Consider the following 26275-nt stretch of genomic DNA (forward strand, 5'->3'; position numbering starts at 1 on the left):
TATTTGGCTGTAAAAAATGAAATCTTGTCATTTCTGACAATGAATGAACCTGGAGGATGTCACATTAAGTAAAATAATCCAAACAAAGAAAGGCAAATACCACATGATCTCAGTCATGTGAGGAATCTAAACAATTGAATTCATATAAGTATAAATTAGAATGACAGTTATCAGATCCTGAGGTTGTTAGTAGGGAGAATGTGTTGGGGAGATTTTGGTTAAAAGATCAATACTTAAAATTATGAGGAATAAGTTCAAGAAATCTATTGAGCAGAAGAGTGATGATAGTTAAAGATGACATGCTGAAGAAAACAAGGTTAGTGGACATTGTGTTCTTACTTCAAAACTGATAACTATGTGAAGTAGTGTATTTGTTAATTAGCTAGGTTTAACCATAAAACAATATATAACAATTTCACTTTCAGACAGCATGTTGTATATAACAAACACATAGAATTTTCTCTGTCAATTTAAAAAAAATTCTCCAGGTGGGAGAAAATAGGAATTTCAATTAAGATCATGACATTGGAATGGAAATTATTTTGATATATTTCTTAAGTGGAAGAGATAGTATTTAATGAATAGATGTTGATAACAAAGCAAAAATTCAGGATGCATCTGAGTTTTCCAGCTTGAGATATTCAATGATAATCATACTTTAATTATGAAAAAGATTGTACCAAAACAAAAGTGAAGATAAAAATTTTGCATTGAATATATGTGATGACCTTTATATTTTATATCAGAATGGCTATACCAAATGGACATTTGTAAATGTGAGATCATAAATTTATGTCTTTTTTTTTTCTGAACTGTGTGTGGTAAAGATTTTCTCCCATTCTGTAGGCTCTCTCTTCACTTTATTGTTTCCTCTGCTGAGAAGATACTTTTTAGTTTGAATCCATCCCATTTATTGATTCTTCATTTTATTTCTTGTGTTTTAGGAGTCATGTTAAAGGAAGTCAGGTTCAAAGCAGAAATGATGAAAATTTGGGCCTACTTTTTCTTTTATAGGTTGCAGGGTCTTTGCTCCAATTCCCAGGTACTTGATCCACTTTGAGTTTAGTTTTGTGCAGGGTGAGAGATAGGGGTCTAATGTCATTTTGTTAAATGTGGATTTCCAGTTTTCCCAGCACCATTTGAAGAGGATATCTTTTCTCCAATGTAGGTTTTTGGCACCTCTGTCTAGTATGAGATAATTGTATTTATGTGGGTTTGTCTCTGTGTCATCTATTCTATACCATTGATCTATATGTCTATTTTGGTGCCAATACCACACACACATCAGATAGGGCACTAATCTCCATAATATATAAAGAACTCAAAATATTAGCACCAAAAAACAAATAACCCCATCACCAAATGGGATAAGGAATTGAACAGACACTTCACAGAAGAAGAAATATAATTGATCAACAAACATGAAAAAATGCTCATCATCCCTAGCAATTAGGGAAATGCAAATCAAAACTACTCTAAGATTTCATTTCACTCCAGTCAGAATGGTAATTATAAAGAATACAAGCAACAATAAATATTGGTGAGAATGTGTGGGGAAATGCACACTCATACATTACTGGTGGGACTGAAATTTGGTACAACTACTATGGAAAGCAGTATGGCAATTCCACAAAATCTGGATGGGACCCACCATTTGACCCAGTTATCCCACTCTTCAGTTTATACTCAAAGGACTTAAAATCAGCATACTACAGTGACACAACCACATCAGTGTTTATAGCATCTCAATTCACAATAGCTAAACTATGGAACCAGTCAAGATGCCCTTCCACAGATGAATGAATAAAGCAAATGTGGTATATATATGCAATGGAGTATTACTCAGCCATAAATAGAATGAAATTATGATACTTGCAGGTAAATGGATGGATTTGAAGAATATCATGCTAAGTGAAATAAGTCAACACCCAAAATACAAAGACCAAATGTTTTCTCTGATATGCAGATGCTGATCCATAATGGGAGGAAGATAGGGAAGAATGGAAAAATTTGGATTGGGCCGAGGGGAATGAGGGGAAGGGAGGGAGTGTGGGGGTGAGATGGTGGAATGAGACGGTCATTATTACCCTATGTACATGTATGATTGCATGAATAGTGTGACTCTGCATTGAGTACAGTCAGAGAAAAGAGAAGTTGTGCTTCATTTGTGCACAATGTGTCAAAATGCATTCTATTGTCATGTATAACTATTTAGAACAACAAAAAATGTTTGTTTTCCAGTAACACAGATTTTGTTATTTTGGTAACGATTTTTCACAGTTTCACTCTGATTTCTGGTTATACCTATTCTTAAGAATAAGATTTTTAGGTCCAGAAATAAGCAAATTGAACACAGAGCCAAAAACATCATTAACAAATTCCCTTTACAAATATAAGATGTATTTCATTACACTCTGACATAAAGTATTACTCTTTATGAAATTTAACCAGCTTGAATATCTTTCTCTTAGACCCATGTCACTCATGCCAAACTTCTCGAAAAAGAGTTCTGAGAAGCATCAATGGTGTACAATAGAGTAATATATGAAAATAATGTAAAACATATAACTTTTTAACTTTATGAATAGTTGACATTCATTGAAACTATTTGAATACAATTACAAATTGTCAAATGTAAATTGGTTTGGAAATGTGTACTTTAGTTTTAATTACTCAAGGTAAAACTGGCCATCTACAATAATCAAGAGTATAAGACAACATTTTTCCTTCTCATAGTTGCCAATTATTATGGTTTGTATATGAGATGTCCCATAAAAAGCTCATGCAGCAACATAGGAATGTATACAGGAAAAATGTTTAGATGATGAGAACTATAACATAATCAATTTGAATGGATTACTGCATGGTAACTATAGGCATATGGAGGAACTGGCTGGAGGAAATAGGTCACCAGAGAAATGCCTTTGGGTGTTATATTTTATTCCTGAATCCTCATATTTGTGCTCTCCCTCCCCACCCTTTGCCATCCTGACTCCCTCCTTCCTGAATGTCATGAACTGAGCAGTTTCTTCCCTCTGCCACACCTTGCAGTGATGTTCTGTCTCTCTCAGGACCAGTGTAATGGAGTTGGTTTACCATGAACTGAACCTCTAAAACCATGAGTCCAAAATAAACTTTTTCTTCTTTATATTGGTCTTGTCAATTATTTTGATCATAGTGATGAAATCTGACTAACACAGAAACTGGTACCAAGAAGTTGGGTCATTGCTGTGACACATCTAACCATGTTGAGATAGGCAGATCTCAAAGAGAGAGGAAAAGACACCCTTACAAGATCAAGACCTAGATCTATGAACACGACCATTCATGCTTTTCTCTTTAGCTAGATGAAGAAAAAAAAAAAAAACTTGCATCATATGTTTGTATCAGATTAATTAGAACAAAACATAAACAATTTAAATGTCGCCAGATTCAAAGACTTGCACAATGTATCCATAATTGATTCATGGCTAGACTGCAGAAGAAAGAAGCATTCTGAATCCCAAATATTAAATGATTGATATGGAATTTTATTTTCACCAACGTTTGTCTTGGAACATGCATTTTTCTTCATAGGGAAATAACATTTATAGTCAGAGAATTCAACCCTGGATACCTCAATTTTTTTTTTTTCTAGGAGTAGTGAGGCAAAACTGTACCCTCCCTTCCCTTTGGGAGATACATGCATATATCTTTGTATGTGTTTTCAAAGGGCTCTGAAATTCTCTTCAGCTGCATAAGTGTAGAACCTGTCAGGGTGAGTTGAGGTCACTCTGCCCACTTAGAACATATCCTGTATGGTGACAGTGTGTTTCAGAAGTCTTTGGAAGTGATATGTGGGGGAGTTTAGAAAAAAATTGGAGATTCAGGCTGGAGAAGTCTGAAGGAGAGTTTAAAGGGCAATTCTGGTGGAGAGCTCTGAAAAAAAGAATGCTAAGAATGTGGACAATACAGATTACACTCATGATGTTTCAGAAGGGAACAAGGACCTATTGGATATTGGACTATTGGTCATTCATGTTACATTCCAGCAAAGAACTTGTCTGTATTTTGTCCATAACTTAAAATTTTCTGCGAGGCTGACATTTAAAGGTGATGGCCTAATTAATCTTGTGGAGAAAATGCCAAAGCAGCACAAAATTCAAGCAGTGGCATAGTTATTGCTGTTGATTACGAACAAGGTTTATTGTGATAACCAGGAGCAAAAAACAGACTGGAAAAATTTTAAAGTCTTGTCTTTGTGTCAGAAAAGTGTGTGTAAAATTGGCTCCAAGGAAGATGTGTTTGCTGAGATTACAGGCACTAAAGAGAATCTATGTACTTCACACAGAGAAAATAGGAAAGATGCCTTAAGAACATCTCAGTAACCAGTAATACCACACCCATGGCAGTCTCAATGATGTGTAAAGAACAAAACTTGCTTCAAAGTCATTGCTTTGAGAAGAGAGCACCTAGACTTCCTCAAACTTGTGCCCCAATATTTATTCACCATGATTAGCCACCCAGGCACTTTTAAATCACTATAGCCATGGCCAAAGAAGAACCAGTTAGTACTTGAGTTAGTGGAAGACATTGGTATCATCATCGTGGTGCTGATTCTGCAGAAATGCAAAATGATGGAGTTGGGGATTTTGGAGGCTTCCACCAACATTTCAAAGCAAGGCCTCAGAGGCTAGGCAAATTGTGGCAGGGTCAGAATCCCTGAGGGCAACCCCTGAGAAGACCAGGTGTGAAGTTATGAAAATGAAACCAAAAGTGCAATGGAGACTCCAGAAATTAGTAGATACCAGTGACATGACAAGTCTGCTAAGGAAAGATTCTTGGTATGGACAAAGCCAGCCCGAGAGAGAGCCCGTGTGAGAGGCAACTGGCAAGGCCAAGGGGAAGAGGCTGACCAAGTTCTTTGGAGCATATATCTCAACACCCCATTTCAATAATGCTGGGCCTGTTAAGACTATGGAGACTCTTGGAGATGGAATAAATATATTTTGCATTGTGAGATTGACATGACCTTTTGGTAGTCAAGGGTAGAATGTTATGGTTTGGATATTAGAAGTCCCACAAAATCTCATGTGGCAATGAAGAAATGTTCAGAGGTAATTTTTTTAGATTATTAGTGCTGCAATTTAAATAATGCATTAATCAATTTAATAGATTAACACTTTGAATGGATTACTGGGTGGCAATTGTAGTCAGGTACAGCATGATTAGAAGAAGTCAGTTACTGGCGAGTTTATTTTGGGTGAGTATATTTTGTCCCTGATTCCTTGCTCACTCACACTCTGCCTATCTCTATCTCTATCTCTCTTTCCTCCTTGTTGCCATTTTCTGAGTAGCTTTCCCCCACCATATCCTTCCACTACGAAGTCCTGCCTTAACTTACTTGAGGTCCAGAATAATGCAATCAGCTGACCATGGACTGAACCTCTGGAAACCATGAACACAAAGTAAACTTTTTCTCTTCTAAGTTCTTATTGCCAGGTATTTTGGTCCTAGTGGTGCAAAGAGGACTAACACAGAGATATCACAAGAAATATGGGTGGATGGTTTAACTTGGGAGAAATATATAGACTCTTTAGGAGTTTCAGAAGTCTTCAAACTGTATGGATTATGGAGTGATTACCTTATATTTGGAATCGCCTTTAATTTTTATTTTTTCTGTCTTATTTCAATTGGAAAAAATCATTTATATTTATGAAATACAATATGATGTTTTAATGTGTATACATAGTAAGATGATTAATTCCAGTTAATTAATATGACCATGTCCTCACCTAATATTTTTTTGTGCTGAAAACATTTCAAATCTACATTTTAGTGATTTTTCATATGATCACCATATGTGCAATATATTATTAAAATTTATTACCTCTCACAGAAACATCTCCCTTTTCCCTATGCACCTCAATCACTAGTCTCTGGTAGCCATCATTTTACCCTCTATCATTATGAGTCCAAAATTGTGGGTCACAGAGGAGAGAAGAGTAAGGGGAAAATAGAGATAAGGAAAGACCATATGGTTATTTCTTCCTGAAGTACCAAGGTAATAAATAAGAAAGAATTTAGGGGGAATAAAGGTAGGAATTTTCTGAAACTAAATTATATCTTTGCTTGATGGTGGCCTGACTTCTGTTTCCCTAGTTATCTATAATTATCTTTCAAATTGCAAGTGAAATATCATTTTATCTTCAGGAAATCTTACTTGATCCCAAGGCTTTAGGAGTGTTTCCCCTGATTCACAGAAACCTTCATTTCTCATATATCACACAACATAATGTGATTAACTATAAGGACTATAAAGCCCCTGAAGACAGAGTCCATTTACATCTTATTCATCCAATGTTTAACATAGTGAGTTCAATAAATATTTGTCATCTGAATGAATGAATAGATAAATGGAAGAAATTAAAAAGTAAATGGTTGTTATGATTCAGATAGGAAATATTCCCTGAAGAGCTCATGTGCCAATGCAGGAATATTCAGAAGTGAAACAATTAGATTATGAGAGCAGTAAAATTGAATGGATTGAAAATTTGAATGGATTACTGGGTATAAAGAAAAGAAAGGTAGGGCATGGCTGGAGGGAGTAAGTCACTGTGGGTGTGCACTTTTGTCCTTGGTTCCTTATTCTCTTTCTGTTTCCTGGTGCCATGCACTGAGATATTTCGTCTGCTATGCCCTTCTGCCATGATATTCAGCCTCTCATTTGGCCTATAGCAATGGAACCAACCAACTATCAGCTGAACCTCTGAAACCATGAGTCAAGAATCAAAACAAAACAAAGCAAAAAAATCTTTTCATCTTCCAAGTTATTTTTCCTGAGACATTTTGTCACAGTGATGTACATATGACTACCAGAATGATATATTTTGAGACAATCAGTCTCTGTGTAAATGGGTATATTAAAGAGTTATGGACTTCCATGGTTTCAATATGCTCTGTTGCATCTGCAGTTACTGTTTCAATCTGCATGTTTTCGTGGCAGTTTTGAGAGGTGGTCATAAAAAGGACTAATACCTTCCTTTTTTATTATGTTATAAATTTTTTTATTTATTTTAATTAAAAATCATAAATTTACACAGGGCAATGTTGTTTGATTCATTCTGTTATTTTTCCCCTTCCCCCCCACCCCTCCCACCCCTCCCACCCCTCTTTTCCCTCTATACAGTCCTTCCTTCCTCCATTCTTACCACCCTCCTTATCCATAACCCTAACCCTCACAATAACCACTCCTACACCCCCTTATATGTCCTCATCTGCTAATCAGCGAAATCATTCATTCTTTAGTTTTTTGAGATTGGCTTATCTCACTTAGCATGATATCCTCCAATTTCATCCATTTTTCTGCAAATGCCATAATTTTATCATTCTTTATGGCTGAGTAATATTCCATTGGCTATATATACCACAGTTTCTTTATCCATTCATCAACTGAAGGGCATCTAGGTTGGTTCCACAATCTGGCTATAGTGAATTGAGCAGCTATGAACATCGATGTGGCTGTATCTCTGTAGTATGCTGATTTTAAGTCCTTTGGGTATAGGCCAAGGAGTGGGATAGCTGGGTTAAATGGTGGTTCCATTCCAAGCTTTCTGAGGAAACTCCATACTGATTTCCAGAGTGGCTGCACTAATTTGCAATCCCACCAGCAATGTATGAGTGTACCTTTTTCCCCACATCCTCGCCAACACCTATTATTGCTTGTGTTCTTGATATTCGCCATTCTAATTGGGGTGAGATGAAATCTTAGGTAAGTTTTGATTTGCATTTTTCTTATTACTAGAAATGTTGAACATTTTTTTCATATATCTGTTGATTGCTTCTACATCTTCTGTGAAGTGTCTGTTCATTTCCTTAGTCCATTTGTTGATTGGATTATTTGTATTCTTGGTGTAGAGTTTTTTGAGTTCTTTATAGATTCTGGAAATTAGCGCTCTATCTGAAGTATAAGTGGAAAAGATATTCTCCCACTCTGTAGCCTCTCTCTTCACATTACTGATAGTTTCCTTTGCTAGGAGAAAGCTTTTTAGTTTGAATCTATCCCAGTGGTTGATTCTAGCTTTTATTTCTTGTGCTATGGGAGTCCTGTTAAGGAAGTCTGATCCTAAGCCAACAAGGTGAAGGTTTGGACCTACATTTTCTTCTATAAGATGCAGAGTCTCTGGTCTGATTCCGAGGTCCTTGATCCATTTTGGGTTGAGTTTTGTGCAGGGTGAGAGAAGGATTTAGTTTCATTCTGTTGCATATGGATTTCCAGTTTTCCCAGCACCATTTATTGAAGAGGCTATCTTTTCTCCATTGCATATTTTTGGAACCTTTGTCTAGTATGAGAAAATTGTATTTATTTGAGTTTGTGTCCATGTCCTCTATTCTGTACCATTGATCTACCTGTCTATTTTGGTACCAATACCATGCTGTCTTTGTTACTATTGCTTTGTAATAGAGTTGAAGATCTGATATTGCAATACCCCCTCCTTCGCTCTTTCTACTGAGGACTGCTTTAACTATTCTGGGTTTCTTATTCTTCCAGATGAATTTCATAATTGCTTGCTCTATTTCTGTAAGGTACATCATTGGGATTTTAATTGGAATTGCATTGAATCTTTATAGCACTTTTGGTACTATGGCCATTTTGACAATATTAATTCTGCCTATCCAAGAACATGTGAGATCTTTCCATCTTCTAAGGTTTTCTTGAATTTCTTTCTTTAGTGTTCTGTAGTTCTCATTGTAAAGGTCTTTCACCTGTTTTGTGAGATTGATTCCCAAGTATTTTATTTTTTTCGATGCTTTATGAATGGGGTAGTTTTCCTAATTTCTCTTTCTGAAGATTCATCACTTATGTATAAAAATGCTTTGGATTTATGAGCATTGATCTTGTTACCTGCTACTTTACTGAATTCACTTATGAGTTCTAATAGTTTTCTGGTGGAATTTCCAGGTTCCTCTAAATATATAATCATGTCATCACCAAACAGGGATAGTTTGAGTTCCTCTTTTCCAATTCGTATCCCTTTAATTTCTTTGGTTTGTCTAATTGCTCTGGCTAGAGTCTCAAGAACGATATTGAATAGAAGTGGTGAAAGAGGGCATCCCTGTCTTGTTCCAGTTTTTAAGGAGAATGCTTTCAGTTTTTCACCATTTAGAATGATATTGGCCATGGGCTTAGCATAGATGGCCTTTACATTGTTAAGGAATGTTCCCACTACCCCAATTTTCTCTAGTGTTTTGAGCATGAAGGGATGCTGTATTTTATCAAATGCATTTTCTGCATCTATTGAAATAATCATGTGATTCTTAACTTTTAGTCTGTTGATATGGTGAATGACATTTATTGATTTCCGGATGTTGAACCAACCTTGCATCCCTGGGATAAAACCCACTTGATTATGGTGTACTATCTTTTTAATATATTTTTTATGCGATTTGGTAAAATTTTGTTGAGAATTTTTGCGTCAATGTTCATTAAGTATATTGGTCTGAAATTTTATTTTCTTGATGTGTCTCTGTCTGGTTTAGGTACCAGGGTGATACTGGCTTCATAGAATGTGTTTTGGAGGGTTCCCTCCTCTTCTATTTTATGGAATACTTTGAGAAGTGTTGGAATGAGCTGTTCTTTAAAGGTTTTGTAGAACTCGGCTGAGAACCCATCTGGTCCTGGACTTTACTTTGTGGTAGGCTTTTGATGACCTCTTATTTCATTGCTTGAAATTGATTTATTTAAGTTGTGTATGTCCTCCTCGTTCAGTTTAGGTAATTCATATGTCTCTAGAAACTTGTTGATGTCTTCGAGGTTTTCTGTTTTGTTTGAGTATAGTTTTTCAAAATAGCTTCTAATTATGTTTTGTATTTCACTCATGTCTGTTGTGATATTTCCTTGTTCATTCTGAATTTTAGTAATTTGAGTTTTCTCCCTCTTTCTCCTTGTTATTGTGGCTAAGGGTCTATCAATTTTGTTTATTTTTTCAAAGAACCAGCTATTTATTTTGTTAATTTTTCCGATTTTTTGTTTTGTTTCAATTTCGTTGATTTGGGCTCTGATTTTAACTATTTCCTGTCTTCTACTACTTTTGGTGTTGTTCTGCTCTTATTTTCCTAGGGCTTTGAGCTGTGGTGTTAAGTCATTTATTTGTTGATTTCTACTTCTTTTGTTGAATACACCCCATGAAATAAATCTTCCTCTATGTACTGCTTTCATAGTGTCCCAGAGATTTTGATATGATGTGTCTTTGTTCTTGCTCTAAGAATTTTTTTTATTTCTCTCCTGATGTCTTCAGTTATCCATTCATCATATAATAGTGTATTATTTAATCTCCAGGTATTGGAGAAGTTTCTCTTTTTTATTCTGTCATTTATTTCTGATTTCAATCCATTATGATCTGATAGAGTTCTAGGTAGTATCTCTATCTTCTTGTATTTGCTAACAGTAGCTTTGTGGCATAAGACATGGTCTATTTTATTGAAGGAAACGTGCTGCTGAGAAGAAGGTGTATTTGTTCTTTGTTGGGTGGTATATTCTATATATGTTGGTTAAGTCTAAATTGTTGATTGTGTTATTGAGATCTATGGTTTCTATCCAGCGGTGAGGGAGGTGTGTTAAAATCGCCTAGTATTATTTTGTTGTGGTCTATTTAATTTCTGGAATTGAGAAGGATGTGTTTGACGTACATGGATGAGCCAATGTTCGGAGAATACATGTTTATGATTTTTATGTCTTGCTGATTTATGCTTCCCTTAAGCAGTACGTAATGTCCTTCTTTATCCCTTCTGACTAATTTTGGCTTGAAGTCCACGTTATCTGAAATGAGGATGGATACTCCAGCTTTTTTGCTGTGTCCTTGTGCATGGTATGTTTTTTCCCATCCTTTCACCTTTAGTCTATGGGTATCTCTTTCTCTGAGATGAGTCTCTTACAGGCAGCAAATTGTTGGATTTTTCTTTTTAATCCATTCTTCCAGTCTATGTCTTTTGATTGATGAGTTCAGGCCATTAACATTCAGGGTTATAATTTTGATATGATTTGTATTCCCAGTCATTTGACTCATTTTTGTTTTTTGGCATGATTTGGTTTCCCCTTTATTTGGCTATTCCTTTAGGCTAGTTCCTCCCGTTGCTGATTTGCATCATTGTTTTTCATCTCTTCCTCATGGAATATTTTGCTGAGAATTTTCTGTAATGCTGGCTTTCTTTTTGTAAATTCCTTTAGCTTTTGTTTATCATGGAAGGATTATTTCATCGTCAAATCTGAAAGTAAGTTTTGCTGGGTATAAGATTCTTGGTTGGCATCCATTATCTTTCAGGGCTTGGTAAATGTTGTTCAGGCCCTCCTAGGTTTTAGGGTCTGGATTGAAAAATCTGCTGATATTCTTATTGGTTTCCCCCTGAGTGTAATTTGATTCTTTTCTCTCGCGGCCTTTAAAATTCTGTCTTTATTTTGTATGTTAGGTATTTTCATTATAATGTGCCTTTGTGTGGGTCTGTTGTAATTTTGTGTATTTGGAGTTCTATAAGCCTCTTGTACTTGGTTTTCCATTTCATTCTTCAGATTTGGGAAATTTTCTGATATTATTTCATTGAATAGATTATTCATTCCTTTGGTTTGTTTCTCTAAGCCTCCCTCAATCCCATTAATTCTTAAATTTGGCCTTTTCATGATATCCCATAATTCTTGTAGATTCTGTTCATGATTTCTTACCATCTTTTGTGTTTGGTCAACTTTGTTTTCAAGATTAAATATTTTGTCTTCAATATCTGAAGTTCTGTCTTCCAGGTGTTCTATCCTATTGGTTATGCTTTCTATGGAGTTTTTAACTTGGTTTATTGTTTCCTTCATTTCAAGGATTTCTGTTTGTTTTTTTGTCCAATATCTCTAACTCTTTATTGAAATGATCTCTTGCTTCCCGTATTTGCTCCTTTCACTGTTCATTGGTGTGATCATTTAATGCCTGCATTTGTTCTTTCATCTCCTCGTTTGCTTCCCTGATTGTTTTAATTATGTACATTCTGAACTCCCTTTCTGACATTTCTTCTGCTGTGCTGTCATTGGGTTTTATTGATATAGTATCTAGGTTTGTTTGGGACATTTTCTTCCCTTGTTTTCTCATATTGGTCAGATGTCAGTGGGACTTTGTGATATTTCAGAATTCTTCTATTGGCTTATACTGTTCCTGTAGATTTCCAGTGTATCACCTTCCTGTCTTCAGTAGCCTGAAGTCTTGGAGTAACTTGATAATGCAGTGCTTCCAAGAAAAGCTGCCTGTAGTCCTCTACTGGTTCCAGGACTTGGAGCTGGTTTTGTGTGGAAAGGCTCTCACTGGAGGGTCTGCTCTGAGAAGCTAGACTGGAAAGGCGCTTCCCACCAGAGGGGGCCGGGCTGCGGACTGCTTGGGGAAGTCCCTGTCTGCCCTGTCCTGGTCCCTGAAGCAACCTGCAGGCAGGAACTTGCCGCCCTGCTTCAGGGACTTGAAGCTTGGTTCTGTACAGAAAGGCTCTCACTGTGGGGCCTGCTCCGAGATGCTGGAGAATCTGGCCCTGTGGGAGGAGCCCAGTGCCCAAGTGGGCAGGGCCACCTGGGGAGGACTCTTGCTGCTCTGCCTTACTCTAATAAGCCACCCGAATCCGGGCCTGCCACCCGGGCAGCGCTTCACTGCTTCACCGGGTGGGGGAGACTCATCCAATGGCTCTATTTTAGTCCGAGTTTCTCAATGCCTCCCCTTCTTGAATCCTGGGTTCTGGAGCGACTGGAGATGCAGTCACCCTCTAGTCTGCCATCTGGGATCACCCCGTGGAAAAAGCCTGTGGCCCGGGGGGCAGGTCCACCTGGAGAGGTCTCTGGCTGCCTTGCCCTGGTCCCAGAGGCTGTTTGCAGGCCAGAGGTCACCGCTGGCTTGGGGACTTGTGGTTGGCTCTGTGTGGAAAGGCTCTCACTGGGCGATCTGCTCCGAGAAGCTAGCCTGGATAGGTGCTTCTTGCCGGAGTGGTCCAGGCTGCGGGCTGCTTGGGGAAATCCCTGGCTGCTCTGTCCTGGTCCCTGAAGCAACCTGTGGGCAGGAACTCGCCGCCCTGGTTCAGGGAACTGAAGCTTGGTTCTGTGCAGAAAGGCTCTCACTGGGGGGCCTGCTCCGAGATGCTGGAGAATCTGACCCAGTGGGAGGAGCCCATCGCCAGAGTGCACAGGGCCGCCTGGGGAGGACTCTAGCTGCTCTGCCCTACTCTAATAAGCCACCTGAATCCGGGCCTGCCGCCCGGGCATTGCTTCACCGCTTCACTGGATAGGGGAGACTCACCCCAAGGCTCTATTTTAGTCTGAGTCTCTCAATGCCTCCCCTTCTTGAATCCTGGGTTCTGGAGCGACTGGAGATGCAGTCACCTCTAGTCCGCCATCTTGGATCCTAATACCTTCCTTGATAATAAATTCTCATTCTTCCAAGACTGAGTTAGTTACCATGAGAGTGGGTTGTTATAAAGCAAAGTCACCACTCATACTTTCTTTTCTTTATGCATGTGTTTGTCCTTCCATATTTTGTCATTAGTTGAAATAGCCTGAAGCCCTTATTGATCAGATGCCAGCACTGTGTTCTTGTAACTCTTAGCCTCCAGAACCATGAACCAAAATATAACTATGCTTTATAAATCAGCCAGTCTCAGGTGTTCTGGTATAGTAATGGAAAATAAACTGAGATAATGACCCACATGCAGAGATTTTTGAATAGAAACAGAAAACATAAAAAGCAAACAAGTAGGTGGGGAAGAATAGCAGTTGTAAATGGCAAAGTTTACAATTTAGGACTTTGTTAGATATAATAAGGAGGAGTCAAGTAGGTTTAAAGGAAAACTCAAACATATTTACCCATATAGGGGGAATCATAATTATTATCCTGATCATAATTATAATCCTGAATCATAAAAATATAAATTAGTAGCAGTAGAGAACATATAGCATATATGGTTGCTATTTTTACCTCAAATAGTAGTCCCACCAATATTTTAATGCTTAACAGAATATTTTAGTCATTTGAAAAATCCATTTATGCTCCTTGCTTTGATTCCTGTCAGTGTCTAATTTTTTGGTATTTCTTCTAGGCAACTCCTGATCTCAATTTCCACCTAAAATATATTTAAAAATTTCATTGTAGTTTGAAATGGGAAATAAATATTTTTCTGTATAAAAGTATTCATTTAAAATGTTTACCATTTTTAGCCAACAAAATACAATTATATTCATAAGATAGCTTATCTATAGAATCACCTGTAGTGTTAAACCTCCCTACTATCTATGAAATCTTAGAATTTTGTCCATGGGGAAAATCAGCCTCATTCTGGTTTTCATATTAGACCTTAAAATATAGTAAAGGATAGATCCTTAATATCAGGATATAAAATTATTTTCTCCTTGCTTCAGTTTTCTGGATGATTTTATTGTAAGTACTCCAGAAGTTCTTACTTTAGTATTAGCAGGGACAGGGAAATCTAGGGGGTAGGAAGTAGGGTGAGAGTTTAAGAGAACTTATATTCTTAGGTAGGGATACACCTATATCTTAAAGTAGTAAAATGAGTGAAACTTTGGGAGGAAGTAAGGGAGATCTGGCCTAACTGTAACCATGGTTTATATATAAAAGATGTTCCTTTTTCATTTAGAATTCAGGGATTGCCTGCATTAGTAAAAGTGAAAAAATTAAGTTGGGTCTTCAGCTGAAATGTTTTATTTCAAATAAATCTCAGTTTATGGCTTATGATCATATTGATGTTTGTAGAAGTTTAATTCCAAATTATTAAGCCATGAAAAACATATTTCTTTATATTAACTGATTCATGGAATGCCTCACATTCTCATAGTTAGGATTATAAGCATCTGGGAAAATGGATATTATGTATACCAGTGAATTTTTTTAAAATTAGAAATGTATAGAGGAATATATGAAATTACTACTTTATGGCATATAATTGTCTCTTTTTGTGCATCATCTCAATTCAGTCCATTTGACAGTGCTCATAGATTGATATTCCAAACAGGTTCCATTTATATGCTCATTGATGCCTTTTTAAGGTGCTTTATATTAGAGTCCCATGTTAATTAACAAAATCTATCTCCCACTCCAGTTGGACAAAAATTCTGTTTCCTCATAGAGGATTCTTTCTGTTCTAAGAGTAGTACATGCCATTCCAATTTTTTACTTTGGGATGCTTGTTTCTTTTATTTTTTTCTTTTTCTTTTTTTTTTTATTGTAAACAAATGGGATAGCTGCTCAATTCACAGGTGCTTGTTTCTTATATTTTCCATTCCTCATTTAGAATGTTCTTTGGGATTCTTTTCAAATTTCATAAAGCCTACCCATGATTTTTGTATATAACTGGTTTTTCCTTCTTTACCATTGTATCATGCAGTTGGTATTTAATTATATAGCATTTGTAGTAACTTCTATTTTTTTATAATGTGAATTCTGTTACCTTGATATTATTGGAAGTTTCTTGTTATATAAACTATCCTTTTTGTGATAGACACCAAATGGCACTGTTATAGTTTGGTTGAGTGGTGTTCCCCCAAAGCTCTTACGTGAGACAATGTGAGAATGTTCAGAGGTGAAATAATTTATGAGAACTATAAACTAATTGGTGGATTTACCCATTTGAATGTGTTCACTGGTTGATAACTGCATGTAGGTATGGTAAGGCTAGAAAAATAAAACATAAGTTATGCCTTTTGGGTTTATAGTTTGTACTTGATGAGCAGAGCTCTCTCTTCTTCTTGGTTGCCATGTCTTGAGCTGTGTTCCTCTGCCATGCCCTTCCACTTCTGACTCTGCTGGGGCCCAGAGCTACATAGAAAGATGACCATGGACTTAATTTCTGAAACTGTGAACCAAAATAAACTTTTACTTTTCTATGTTTTTCTTGATAAGTCTTTTGGTCACAGCAACAAAAAAGCCAACTAAAACTTGCACCTACTTACTTTCAATTTTAATTCTCACCTTTGATTAAGAGGAGGTTTTAGGTATGTTCATATTGTTCTGGAACTTCTAAGATCTTTGTATACTGCTAATCTCATAAATACCATAGAAATCCAGAAGGCAGTTTCTCCCATGAATTTTAGCATAAATTTTACCCCAAAAATTATAGGTTTAACTCATTTTTTATAAAGCCATCCAAAGATGAAGTATTTACCCCATCAGAACATAATGAATTACGATGGCATGTTTTAAGAAATTTATTAATTGAGTTCAAATGCATTTGTGGTTATTGTGGTTCTCTGCTTTGATTAATTGAAGCAAGTGTCATAGCTCAATTATAATAAATATGTCTGATACTCTAGAGAGATTTACCATTGCTAAATTGGTACACTTGTTTTCCAAAGCTTCTGGCTTCCATACTTCTAGTGAATGTGGGTTAATAACATGGTGCCTAGTTTGTGTTCTCAGCTTAACTATCACTCCATTTCAACCTAGAAACATCAAAGTAGTATTTCAAGGTAGTCAAGAGAAGGTAAAAAGGGGAAATCTTACATTTTTCATGTGAAGTCAAAAGAAGGACATCAATAATTAGCTTCACATTTATCATCATCTAGGCATTCTGTATTCAAAGTGACTACAATTTCTCTCAATGACAGCCAAGTATCTTTACACATGACCATTGATTTACCAGTCATGAATTACATGTGCATATGTTCAAGAGCATGCTGAGCCAGTAGAAAAAGGAAAAATACCCATATTTAATTTCAGTGATTACTTACAAAGAAAACCAGAAGGTTTTGTGTATATATTGTGTGGGAACATGTGTATGACTATCAGTAACAAATGAAAAATGAAACAAATGAAAAATATCCTGATTAATTTTATATTACCTGTAATACATGATAGTTTTCTATTTTTCTATGATTTTGAATGAATGAGTCACTTAGCTATGTATATGATTATGGAGAGCTTTTCTACAAGTTCAAGTTGAAGTGGTCAAATATTTGGTTTACAATCAGTTTTTTTTTTTTTTTTCTGGTACTAGGGATGGAACTTAAAGGCACCTATCCAATGAGCCACATCCCCAGCCCTTTTTTATTTTATTTTATTTTTTGAGACAGGGTCTCTCTAAGTTGTTTAGGGCCCCACTAAGTTGCTGAGGCTGACTGAACTTCTGATCATTCTGCCTCAGCCTCCTCAGTCACTCACTGTGATGAATTCCAACATCTGAAACTGTGAGCCAATAAACCTTTTGGCTTATAAGTTTATTGTCTCAAGTATTTGTTATAGTAAAAGAAAGCTAACATAGGAAATTGGTGTCAGAAGTGGAGTCGTTGCTTTTACTATATACCTGATGATGTGGAGAAGACTTTGTAATTGGTTGCAGGAAGAGTTTTGAAAAGTTTGGGGTAGAAAGCTAGAAAAACCTAGAATGCTGTAAGTGGAACTTATGGATGTTCTGGTGGGTATTCAGAAAAGCAGAATTGTGATAAGAATGCAGACATCCTTAAAAAAGAAAGCTATGCTGGACTGGGGCTATAACTCAGTTGGTAGAGTGCTTGCCTCACAAGTGTAAGGACCTGGGTTCAATCCTGAGCATTGAAAAAAAAAAAAAAAAAAAGCTATGCTGATGAGGTGTGATGAGGTGTCAAATGGAAATGAGGACTTTTGGAGATTGGATTAAAGGCCATCTGTGTTACACAGCAGTGCATAATTTGGATGCATTTTAGCTATGTCCTGAGACTTTGCAAGAGGTCAGGCTCAAAGGTGATAAATTAGTTTATTTATTGGAGGAAATTTCAAGGAAGCACAGCATTCAGTCATGGGAAATACTGGCCACATTTAGCCAAATTTATAAGGAGAATAAAGAGCAAATGTCACAAAGTAGAAAGATTTAAAATATTTTCAGTCTGGCCAGAAAAGGAGTACATGTAAAGGTATGATCCAGGAGGATGCAGTTACTAAAGAAATTATTGACTATAAAAAGTAGTTAAATGCTTTGCATCAGTCTAATAGGAAGGATGCCTCAAAGTCATCTAAGGAATCTCTAGACTACCCTACCCATCATATGTTCAAATGTGTAAAAATGCAAATTTGTTTCATACTTTCATTTGGGAAGGGAATCTCGAGGTATCCTGCAGGTAAAAACCACCTAGAGATTTGTCTCCCAATGTTCAGCTGGAAAGTCACTAAGAGGTTTCTGAAGGCATGGTTCATGATGATCCAGGTATGTCTCACACTTGTAGCCAGTTTTGGGGTTATCCAGGTGATGTTGGTTTTGAAAGCATGAAGAATATAAGTGTATTGAGATCATGGAGGACTCCACCAAGATTTCAAAGGAAATTTTGGGAGGCAGGCAATGTGCTTCAAGTTAGAGTCCCTGCAAGTAGCCAATGACAGGGTCATATGTAGAATTATGACAGTAAAGCCAAAGCTTCAATGCAGACCCCCAAAAGTAAAGGCATCAGCACCATTTAATGCCTGCCAAGAAAGCTATAAGAAACATGCAGAATTGGCCGATTAAAATAGCAATATGGTCTGCAAGCTGCTGCTTACTAAGTCAGGTCTTCTCAAGCTTTGTGTGCCCAAAATTCTGGACATGGAGACTTAGAATTTAATTTTTGATTTGATCTGATCACTCATCTCAAGTCCCCTTATTCCTTCTTTTTAGAATTGAAACATATACCCTGTCTATATCACCATTATATCTTGGAAGTATGTGTTTACTTTTAACAAGGGATCAATCACAGCTGAATTTGCGTAGAATCTCAGAGGAGGCTTTGTACATGAACTTCTGAGCAATGACAGAATACTTAAGACTTTGGGGACTCTTGCAAATGGACTAAATTCACTTTACATTATGAGAGGGTCATAAGTCTTTGGGGTTCATGAACAGAATGCTGTAGTTTGGATAACTGTCCCCCAAAGATCCACGTGTTTAGACTTAGTTGCAGGCCTGTGGCACTATCAGGAAGTGGAGGGACTTTGAAGGTGCAGGGCCTAGTCAGAAAAATTTGGATCACTGAGAGGGCACTTGAAGTGTATAGTGGGATCAGCCTCTTCCTCTTCTCTTATAGTGACATGGCTATGAGATGAATGGTTTCGCTCCACCATATGCTCCACAAGACTTGAAGTAATAGGGCCAGGAAATTATAGGCTGGAACCTCTAACCAGGACTCCAAATAACTTTATTTTCTATAAGTTGTTATCCTCAGGTATCTGTTATAGTAATAGAATGCTGAGTAACATGACATGAATGGCATACATTGGGAAGAATGGCAACAATTGAATCTTCCCAAAAGGTTAGGTAACTTGAGAGTTATGGAAAGACACATTTCTATTGGAATAGTAAATAAACATTATGGTTTCATGAGTGTGTCTGGCAGTGGGAGTTGCTGTGCATACCCCCATCAGTGCTCTGCAAGTGCAAAATGAGAGGTCAGAGATCCTGAAGTTTGCCTGAGGCTGATCCAGTTCTTGCAGCCACACTCCCAGAACATAAAAAGGAAAAAATGTAGCACTGATCCTCTCAACCCTAGAAGAGGGCTATATCTGAGAAAAAAATGGATGTACAAAGAAATCACTGTCCTCTGATGACAGAAATCCTTCCTTCCTATATCCAATGCCTTTTCTTAAGGATAAGATTCTTATTTTGTTGGAGAAGAGAAAGGGGTGGTGAGGAAGGGGACATAGAAAAACAGTCAAGGGTTTGCATTGAAATGGCAAGCAATCTTATCCCAGGAATACTGGCAATGGAGAGTAGGTCTCACTACCAGTATTTCATAGCTCAGTCTCTTCAGAATTGTGCACCAAATAACCAAGTGATTAATACAGTTGTTTCTATTTCCCTAGAAGTCCTATCCATCCACAGGACCCAGAACTGAATTACCCCCATTGATGGTAAGTCAGTACAGGTTACTGCTACCAGGTGAGATTAAATCACTGGTGGTAGTAGGCACCTGGAACTGTAAGAGTTGGGGAACTAATGGCATTACATTACATTAGCCTTTACATAATATGAGCCAACATAACATATGATTGACTATTTGGACCCTGTTTCTTTTGTGTCATGGTGTATGCGGGTATAGAATACTACCAAAGCAGGCAAGCTTACCAATAAAAACATTTAATTATCTTTGTCCTATATAGCAAAATCTTTTTTAGTTCTATTAGTACTCAAGTTTGGCATAAATGAGTATGGTGAGGAGAAGATGATGAGAGGAAATATCTGTAGAAATAGCAACATGATTCCAAAGTAGAAGACACAGTCACTGAGTGGCCAGCTAGAAGTTCTCTGAGACACAACACATGTCTCACAAGACAGGCAAGGTGTCTAAGTGGCACTGCCACAGAATAGGGAAAACTGAGAGGTTCTTGGGTGAACCAGAATTTGAGTGAGTGCCATGATTTTACTGAAAGTAGACCAATGATAAAGTAAAAAAAAAAAAAAAAAAAGAGAGAGATTGTATAAACCATAGGAGAGGGCCATGATTTGCCTCAGTTTTTCACTGTTTAGACACTTGCACATACTGAGGAACCAGGAATTTTGGGAGACTAATGTAGATGTATAACACTTTCTTAAATTTTGTTGTCTTTTTCCACTGAAGGTGGCTGCAGAAGAAATTTTTTGAAAATAACAGATGTCCAGAAATATTTTACAGTTCTTTGTGCAGTACATTTTTTTCCTGCTTCCAAGTCAGTCCTTATTCCTAGCAACAGCTTCATTAAACACATATAGCCAGAATAGGCAATCCAAGGTGAACAAATAGAATAATTGAGGACAAGAATATTGACCTGTTTAAATGGGTGGAGAGAATAAGTTGCATGTTCCTATTTGTTTGGAATAACTAAACTGGAGAAAACTTTGCAAACACCTTCCTATATTTTGATTTGCACTGACTACTACATATTACCATGACCACAGATGGCAATTTGAAAAAAAAAAATTCAGTGACAATTGACAAAGTCAAAATGCTTTTATTTATACTGAAGTTTAGCAAGTACATTTTTAACAAAGAAAGTGTACTTTAACTTAATATATGATAGAACAGAGAAACCATACATATAAGAATCTAATCTCTAACACACTACAGTATTTATTCTTGAAAGACAAAAAGCCAAGCTGAAATAATCATAGAAAAGCATCAAATATGGTCAAGTTACTTTAGCCATTAGGATTTAGCTCATATTCTTAAACTGGTCAATCTAATGTGAGGACAAAGTTTACATCATTGCTTTTAAAATGTACACATATTCCTTTTTTAATGTAACAGATTGAATAGCTGCTTCAGTAAACAAAGCTTTGCTGATAAACACAATTGAAATAACTCCATGTTGAATAGTTTCAGAGATAAACTGGAATCACAAGCATCTTCATTTATGTAAAGCCAGCGAGGACCTTTCAGGCCGAATAAAACTGTTGTGCCATTGCTAAACAGTAATAGTTACCTCCTTTAAAAAAAAGAAAACAAGTTAGTTCTTCTGTGGAATAAATCTGATACATGTTTAATAATACTAAAACTTTTATCTTCAGGAACTTAAAATGATTTAATGTAACAGGTCTAATTTAGTATTTGTAAAAGTTAACATTTCTGTATGTTAATATGTCAGTTTTCAAAGATCCTTCAGTTTTAATGATATATTTTCTATTCTTCTTTTGACAACATTGAAGAAATTGAAGACTGATTTTTTTCATGAAATGTTATAAATGTCTATAGTGATCTATATTATTTTTCCTTTTGTACACAATAATACATTGAAGTCCCTATAGTTTACCAAAACAGGGGGAAAGGAGTTATATAATTTTGGCCTAAGTTAATGACAGCTTTGTACATTTTGAATTTCCTCTCCAAAGTTTAACCTTAAGACTGTGTATACTGCATGAAGAAAGACTAGCTCTATATACCATTATGACCAGAGGTTTTATTCAAACCAGTATTCATTTGAGTATTGATAATCTAGAGTTCATAGTATCCTAGATTTAAGTAACATTTGATAGTTGTGATTAAAAATTATTAATGAAACTTTTTAAAAATTTATTATCTTTCTTTATGTTTAAAATTGTTATTTTCCATAACAATGGCTTATGACCTGAGTATCTTACTAATCACAAATTGTCCTTTGCTTACAAAATGAGAAGCTGGAAAGAAAGTGCTGTTGACTCAGTATGACTCTATTATCTTGCTTAAGAAATGCTAAAAAGCTTATGTTTATGAGCCAAATGTATCATCTCTACACATAAAGAATACATTATCATATTTGAGCTGATATGTCTAGTGTAAAATATTCATTTAATCTAGTTCAAAGTTTAGCTTTGTTAGGAGAAAGGTATACATGTTTTGACCTTATGCATGATATCTTTAAAATATTTATTTTTTCTGTGTAAAGGGTGTCATGGTCAGTTAGTGGAAATTTTTGAATAATACCTCTGAACCCTCTGAACCAAAAATAAAGATATGGTAAGGTAACAGGAGAATAAATAAGTTTGATTCTGTATTAGTCAGACTAGCTGGAAGTTTGAACATAATTAGAGGGTAACCAGATATTTCCCCAAGAAATTCATTGAAATTATCTGATCTTTTTAGCAGAGCAAAACAAAAGAAAGTTTATATTTTAAAAACACTCTGGTAATCTGTCAACCCAGAGAATTGCTCAGATTGCTTTGTGCATGGAGTGTGAGAATATTTAATCTGGTGAAAGGAACTAGTTAGTTGCTCAGTTCTCCAGTCTATCTCATCTTCTGTATACACAACCTAAATTTCATAGGAAAGATCTTCAACATCAAATGCAAGACAGTCATTTTACCAGGATTCAAATTTATACAATATAGTAAAGCTCAAGTCATGCAGTACAAATTGTGAACATTACAAACTTGAAAGCAATGGCAAAACAAATAATGCCCTCTGAGAAAGGTACATAAACACAGCAGTGAGTGCCAAAAGACAATCAACATTCTTCATTTAGAAAAATTCAGTTACTGAAAATCTCATTTATTATGTATAATTATGTCTTTATTAAAAGAGAAACATATCTGCCCACACACTTCATTAAATGTTTCTGCTTATAAGGCCTATCAGGAACAGTTTCTACAGCAGCTTGAAAATTAAAAAAAAATAAAAAATAAAACCCTAGGCTAGCAAGAAGACAATATTTATATGAATCAATTATTTTTACCCAAAGTATAATAAATTGAGATTTCATAGTAATAAAATTTTTCTCCCAATGTTAAGACCAGTAGCAAAATACACTCCTGTGTAGCATGTTGTATAAAGTTAACACCTGTTCTGTTATTGTTTTACATATGTCAATGTTAAATGACCAAAAAGTAGGAGTCAGTATTGACCTGCTAACTGACACTGATCGTTGGAGCAATCTCAAAGTTTGCCACATTTCAATTTCAAAATGCATTTCAGCTATAATATGAGTGATTTATCATTTAGTGGTAGCTGTCAAAGCAAACTCCTAGATAAAACAAAAACATCTGGAACCATAAACAGAGGAGTGCAGTAGCTGAATTTTAAACCAAACCCAGCATGTTCACTTTATTAGACATAGGAAACAGCTAATTAGTAATTGAATGTTTCATGTTTTTAAGAGGGTTCATATTTGAGTTCCAAACAGAGATGATCTGATGTACACTTTGGATGTAAACAATTTTAAAGATCAGGAAGAGCAACGAACAAAGTCTATTTGGAAGAATGTTAGGAGGTTGGGAACTTTAAAGGAGGGACACACACTATCTGGGGAGTGTTGGCAGGGATTATTACTTTAAGATTTATCCAATAGATAAAAGGGGGAATTTTATATTTGCAAACATGGACAGTTTTAAGTAACAACGCAGGCCCATGCAGCCCTTCCCTTAGTACATCACTGACTGACATGGGCATACCCCATGGCACAGAAGCTCCATACAGGAAACATTCTACTGTTCAGTTGAATTATCTTTCAAGGGCCACAGCTAGCTATCCCAACCTCTTTTATGTGTTCTATATCTAAAGATTGTGAAAATAAATAGCTAAAATCAGGTGTCATAAAGAAGATGGATATGTACAAAAAGGCCAGAAAAAAATGCATGAGGATTCTTCATGGCCAACCCAAGGAAAATAAATATATTTATAAAATAGCAGTGGCGTGTTTTTAAGTGACTTAATTTAAAAATGATGTTCAATTTCCCTTATCATTCAACATATGCCATTTGAATATATAATGTTGAAAGATTTGGGGATGTTTTATTTTTAGTCATGCTTCATCATTATTCAGCTATTTGATATTAATAAAATTTTTCATTTGATTTGCCTAAATCTTCTTCAGGACCTATTTTTAACTTGACTTTTTTCTGAATTGAGCTAAAACATCATACCTACTCTACATAAACAGATCTTTTATATTCCATGGAGAGCATCAGAAGCCAAATGTCTGTCTCTTAAAAAAAATCCTTCAGCATATGAATTGACTAAAATATTATATTCATTGACATGAACTAAAGTAATATTTAAAAGTGCATTGAGTAGTTGCAATTCCAACTAAATCTGCATAAACTTCCATAGGGAACTAATAAAGTTTTATTCATTCTCTTTGTTAGAATTCATTTGGCCCTTTGCATAAAATGAGTGGTTCTTTTGTCACATCGGAACTTAATTCTAGGGCAGATATAACACAATGTATCAGATTTTGCTTGATGCAAGGGGGCATTTTTGGAGTGATATTAAATGTTTCTGATCACTTAAATACCTATTATATTCTTAGGAGGCATAAAAATGATGACTGGTATATATCATCAGTCTTTGACCATGTATCTGTTAAAAAAAAAGTTAAAAATACTTCAAGTAATTCTCTGGGCAATTCAAGCCAAATGTTTCATTTGGCCCTAATCACTTGAATACGTTAGGCATCTGGCCATATCTAGAACAGAGCATGAACAGTACAAAATATCCATGATGTAAATGTCCCATTGTATCTGCCTTTCTCCTTTCTTATGTCTATATATTTTTTATTCTGTTTGCTTGTTGATCGCAAAACAAAGAGGAAGCAAGATTGGGGAAAAGAGAGAAGAAAGAGGATAAAGGGAGTTGTTTAGTAGCTTGGGTGTCTAATTTTAGCACTGCCTTTCTTACAGATAATTAATATGCTAACAGAAAGGGGTTCAATGTTTTGCTCCACCACCAACAGTTCAAGGAAAAATGTAGGCAGGGTAAACTCTAAAAACAAGAGCTCCCTCTATTTCCTTAGAGAACACTACAGTAAAATCTTTCTTTTAGAAAGGAGAGTTCCCAGGCCATGATAACAAATTTTCATTAATTGTACAAATTAATTACCTCCTGATACACTTTCTATTAATTACCAGGTCTGACAAATAAACCTATTTCATAGTAACCATAGCTTAAAGCAGGAATGTCTACATTTTATCTCATACCATCTAGAAATAACATTTTATGTGTATTAAAATGTTTTCCACCTACTTACCCCACTAGGATGCTGTGTGAAATAATATGATAATGTTTGTGAAGCACTATGAACTCCTTGGAAAAAAGGGATTAAAGAAGTATAAAGTATCAGATTCACTCATCATTATGATTATCCCCTAAAAACGTATGAAACCCATTCTCTAGCACATTTTTCCTATAAGTGCAAGATTCTAATTATCAGTAATGAACAAATAGTAATTGAAGGTTCCATAATTTAAGAATTTGAGTATGAAATCTAAAGAATTACAACACTAGATAAGCAGGTAACTGCTACAGCACCCTATTCGTGCCTATGATCAGTTGGAGTTCCGGCATCAGTGTTCAGGCTGCACAGAAAAAACAATAAGACCTGGTCAAAATTTCATTCCAACAAAGAAAATTCAAAATCTACTCAATGCATGTCAGTGAAAAACACAAACTCTATAAAAGTATCTTGTTCTATTATATATGTTCAATATTTGAATAAACTAGTGTGTAGTACATGTATTATTTTATTAGGTTTATTCCTTAATCATATATTCATTTATGTGAGTCTCATTCTATTGAAAATAAAATTATACAAAGGTGAGCAAAACTGTAGATTTACAGTAGTTTCAAACTTAATTTTATTCTCTAGGGGTAATATTGACAATATAAAAATGGTATAAATGATATTCCCTAACTCTAAAATATGCTTATGAGCCCCTTGTGCATGTTCTACTGCTTTACAACCTGCAGTGAAATGCATGACTAGTTTAATAAGCAAGGAGAATTTAGGAGGTTTTCTTTTTTTTTCCTCCACAGTCTGAAGAATAGGTAAAGATCCACACCATTTTCTGTGAGCTAGTATCTTTGTTAAGGATTGCAATTTTCTCTCAGGATATT

General features: G+C 35.8%; 1 protein-coding gene and 1 long non-coding RNA gene across 10 annotated transcripts in view; one reads left to right on the forward strand and one right to left on the reverse strand.

Moving 5' to 3' along the window:
- The window catches only part of LOC306650813, a 422453-nt gene that overhangs the window by 217946 nt on the left and 178232 nt on the right, over positions 1-26275 (forward strand). The gene's annotated exons all lie outside the window — the stretch shown is intronic.
- The window catches only part of DACH2 (dachshund family transcription factor 2), a 556457-nt gene continuing 551090 nt past the window's right edge, over positions 20909-26275 (reverse strand). For 7 of the 9 annotated variants that reach the window (XM_079123040.1, XM_079123037.1, XM_079123039.1 and 4 more), the window contains one exon: positions 20909-21398. In XM_079123040.1, coding sequence (XP_078979166.1) covers positions 21349-21398 — 50 coding nt within the window. In that variant the 3' untranslated portion in view covers positions 20909-21348. Of the gene's footprint in view, positions 25738-26275 lie in introns of all 9 variants that reach the window. The other 2 variants (XM_079123036.1, XM_079123035.1) reach the window with 2 other exon arrangements.

This window comes from Sciurus vulgaris (assembly GCF_902686455.1).
Source record: "Sciurus vulgaris genome assembly, chromosome: X".
Taxonomy (NCBI): domain Eukaryota; kingdom Metazoa; phylum Chordata; class Mammalia; order Rodentia; family Sciuridae; genus Sciurus; species Sciurus vulgaris.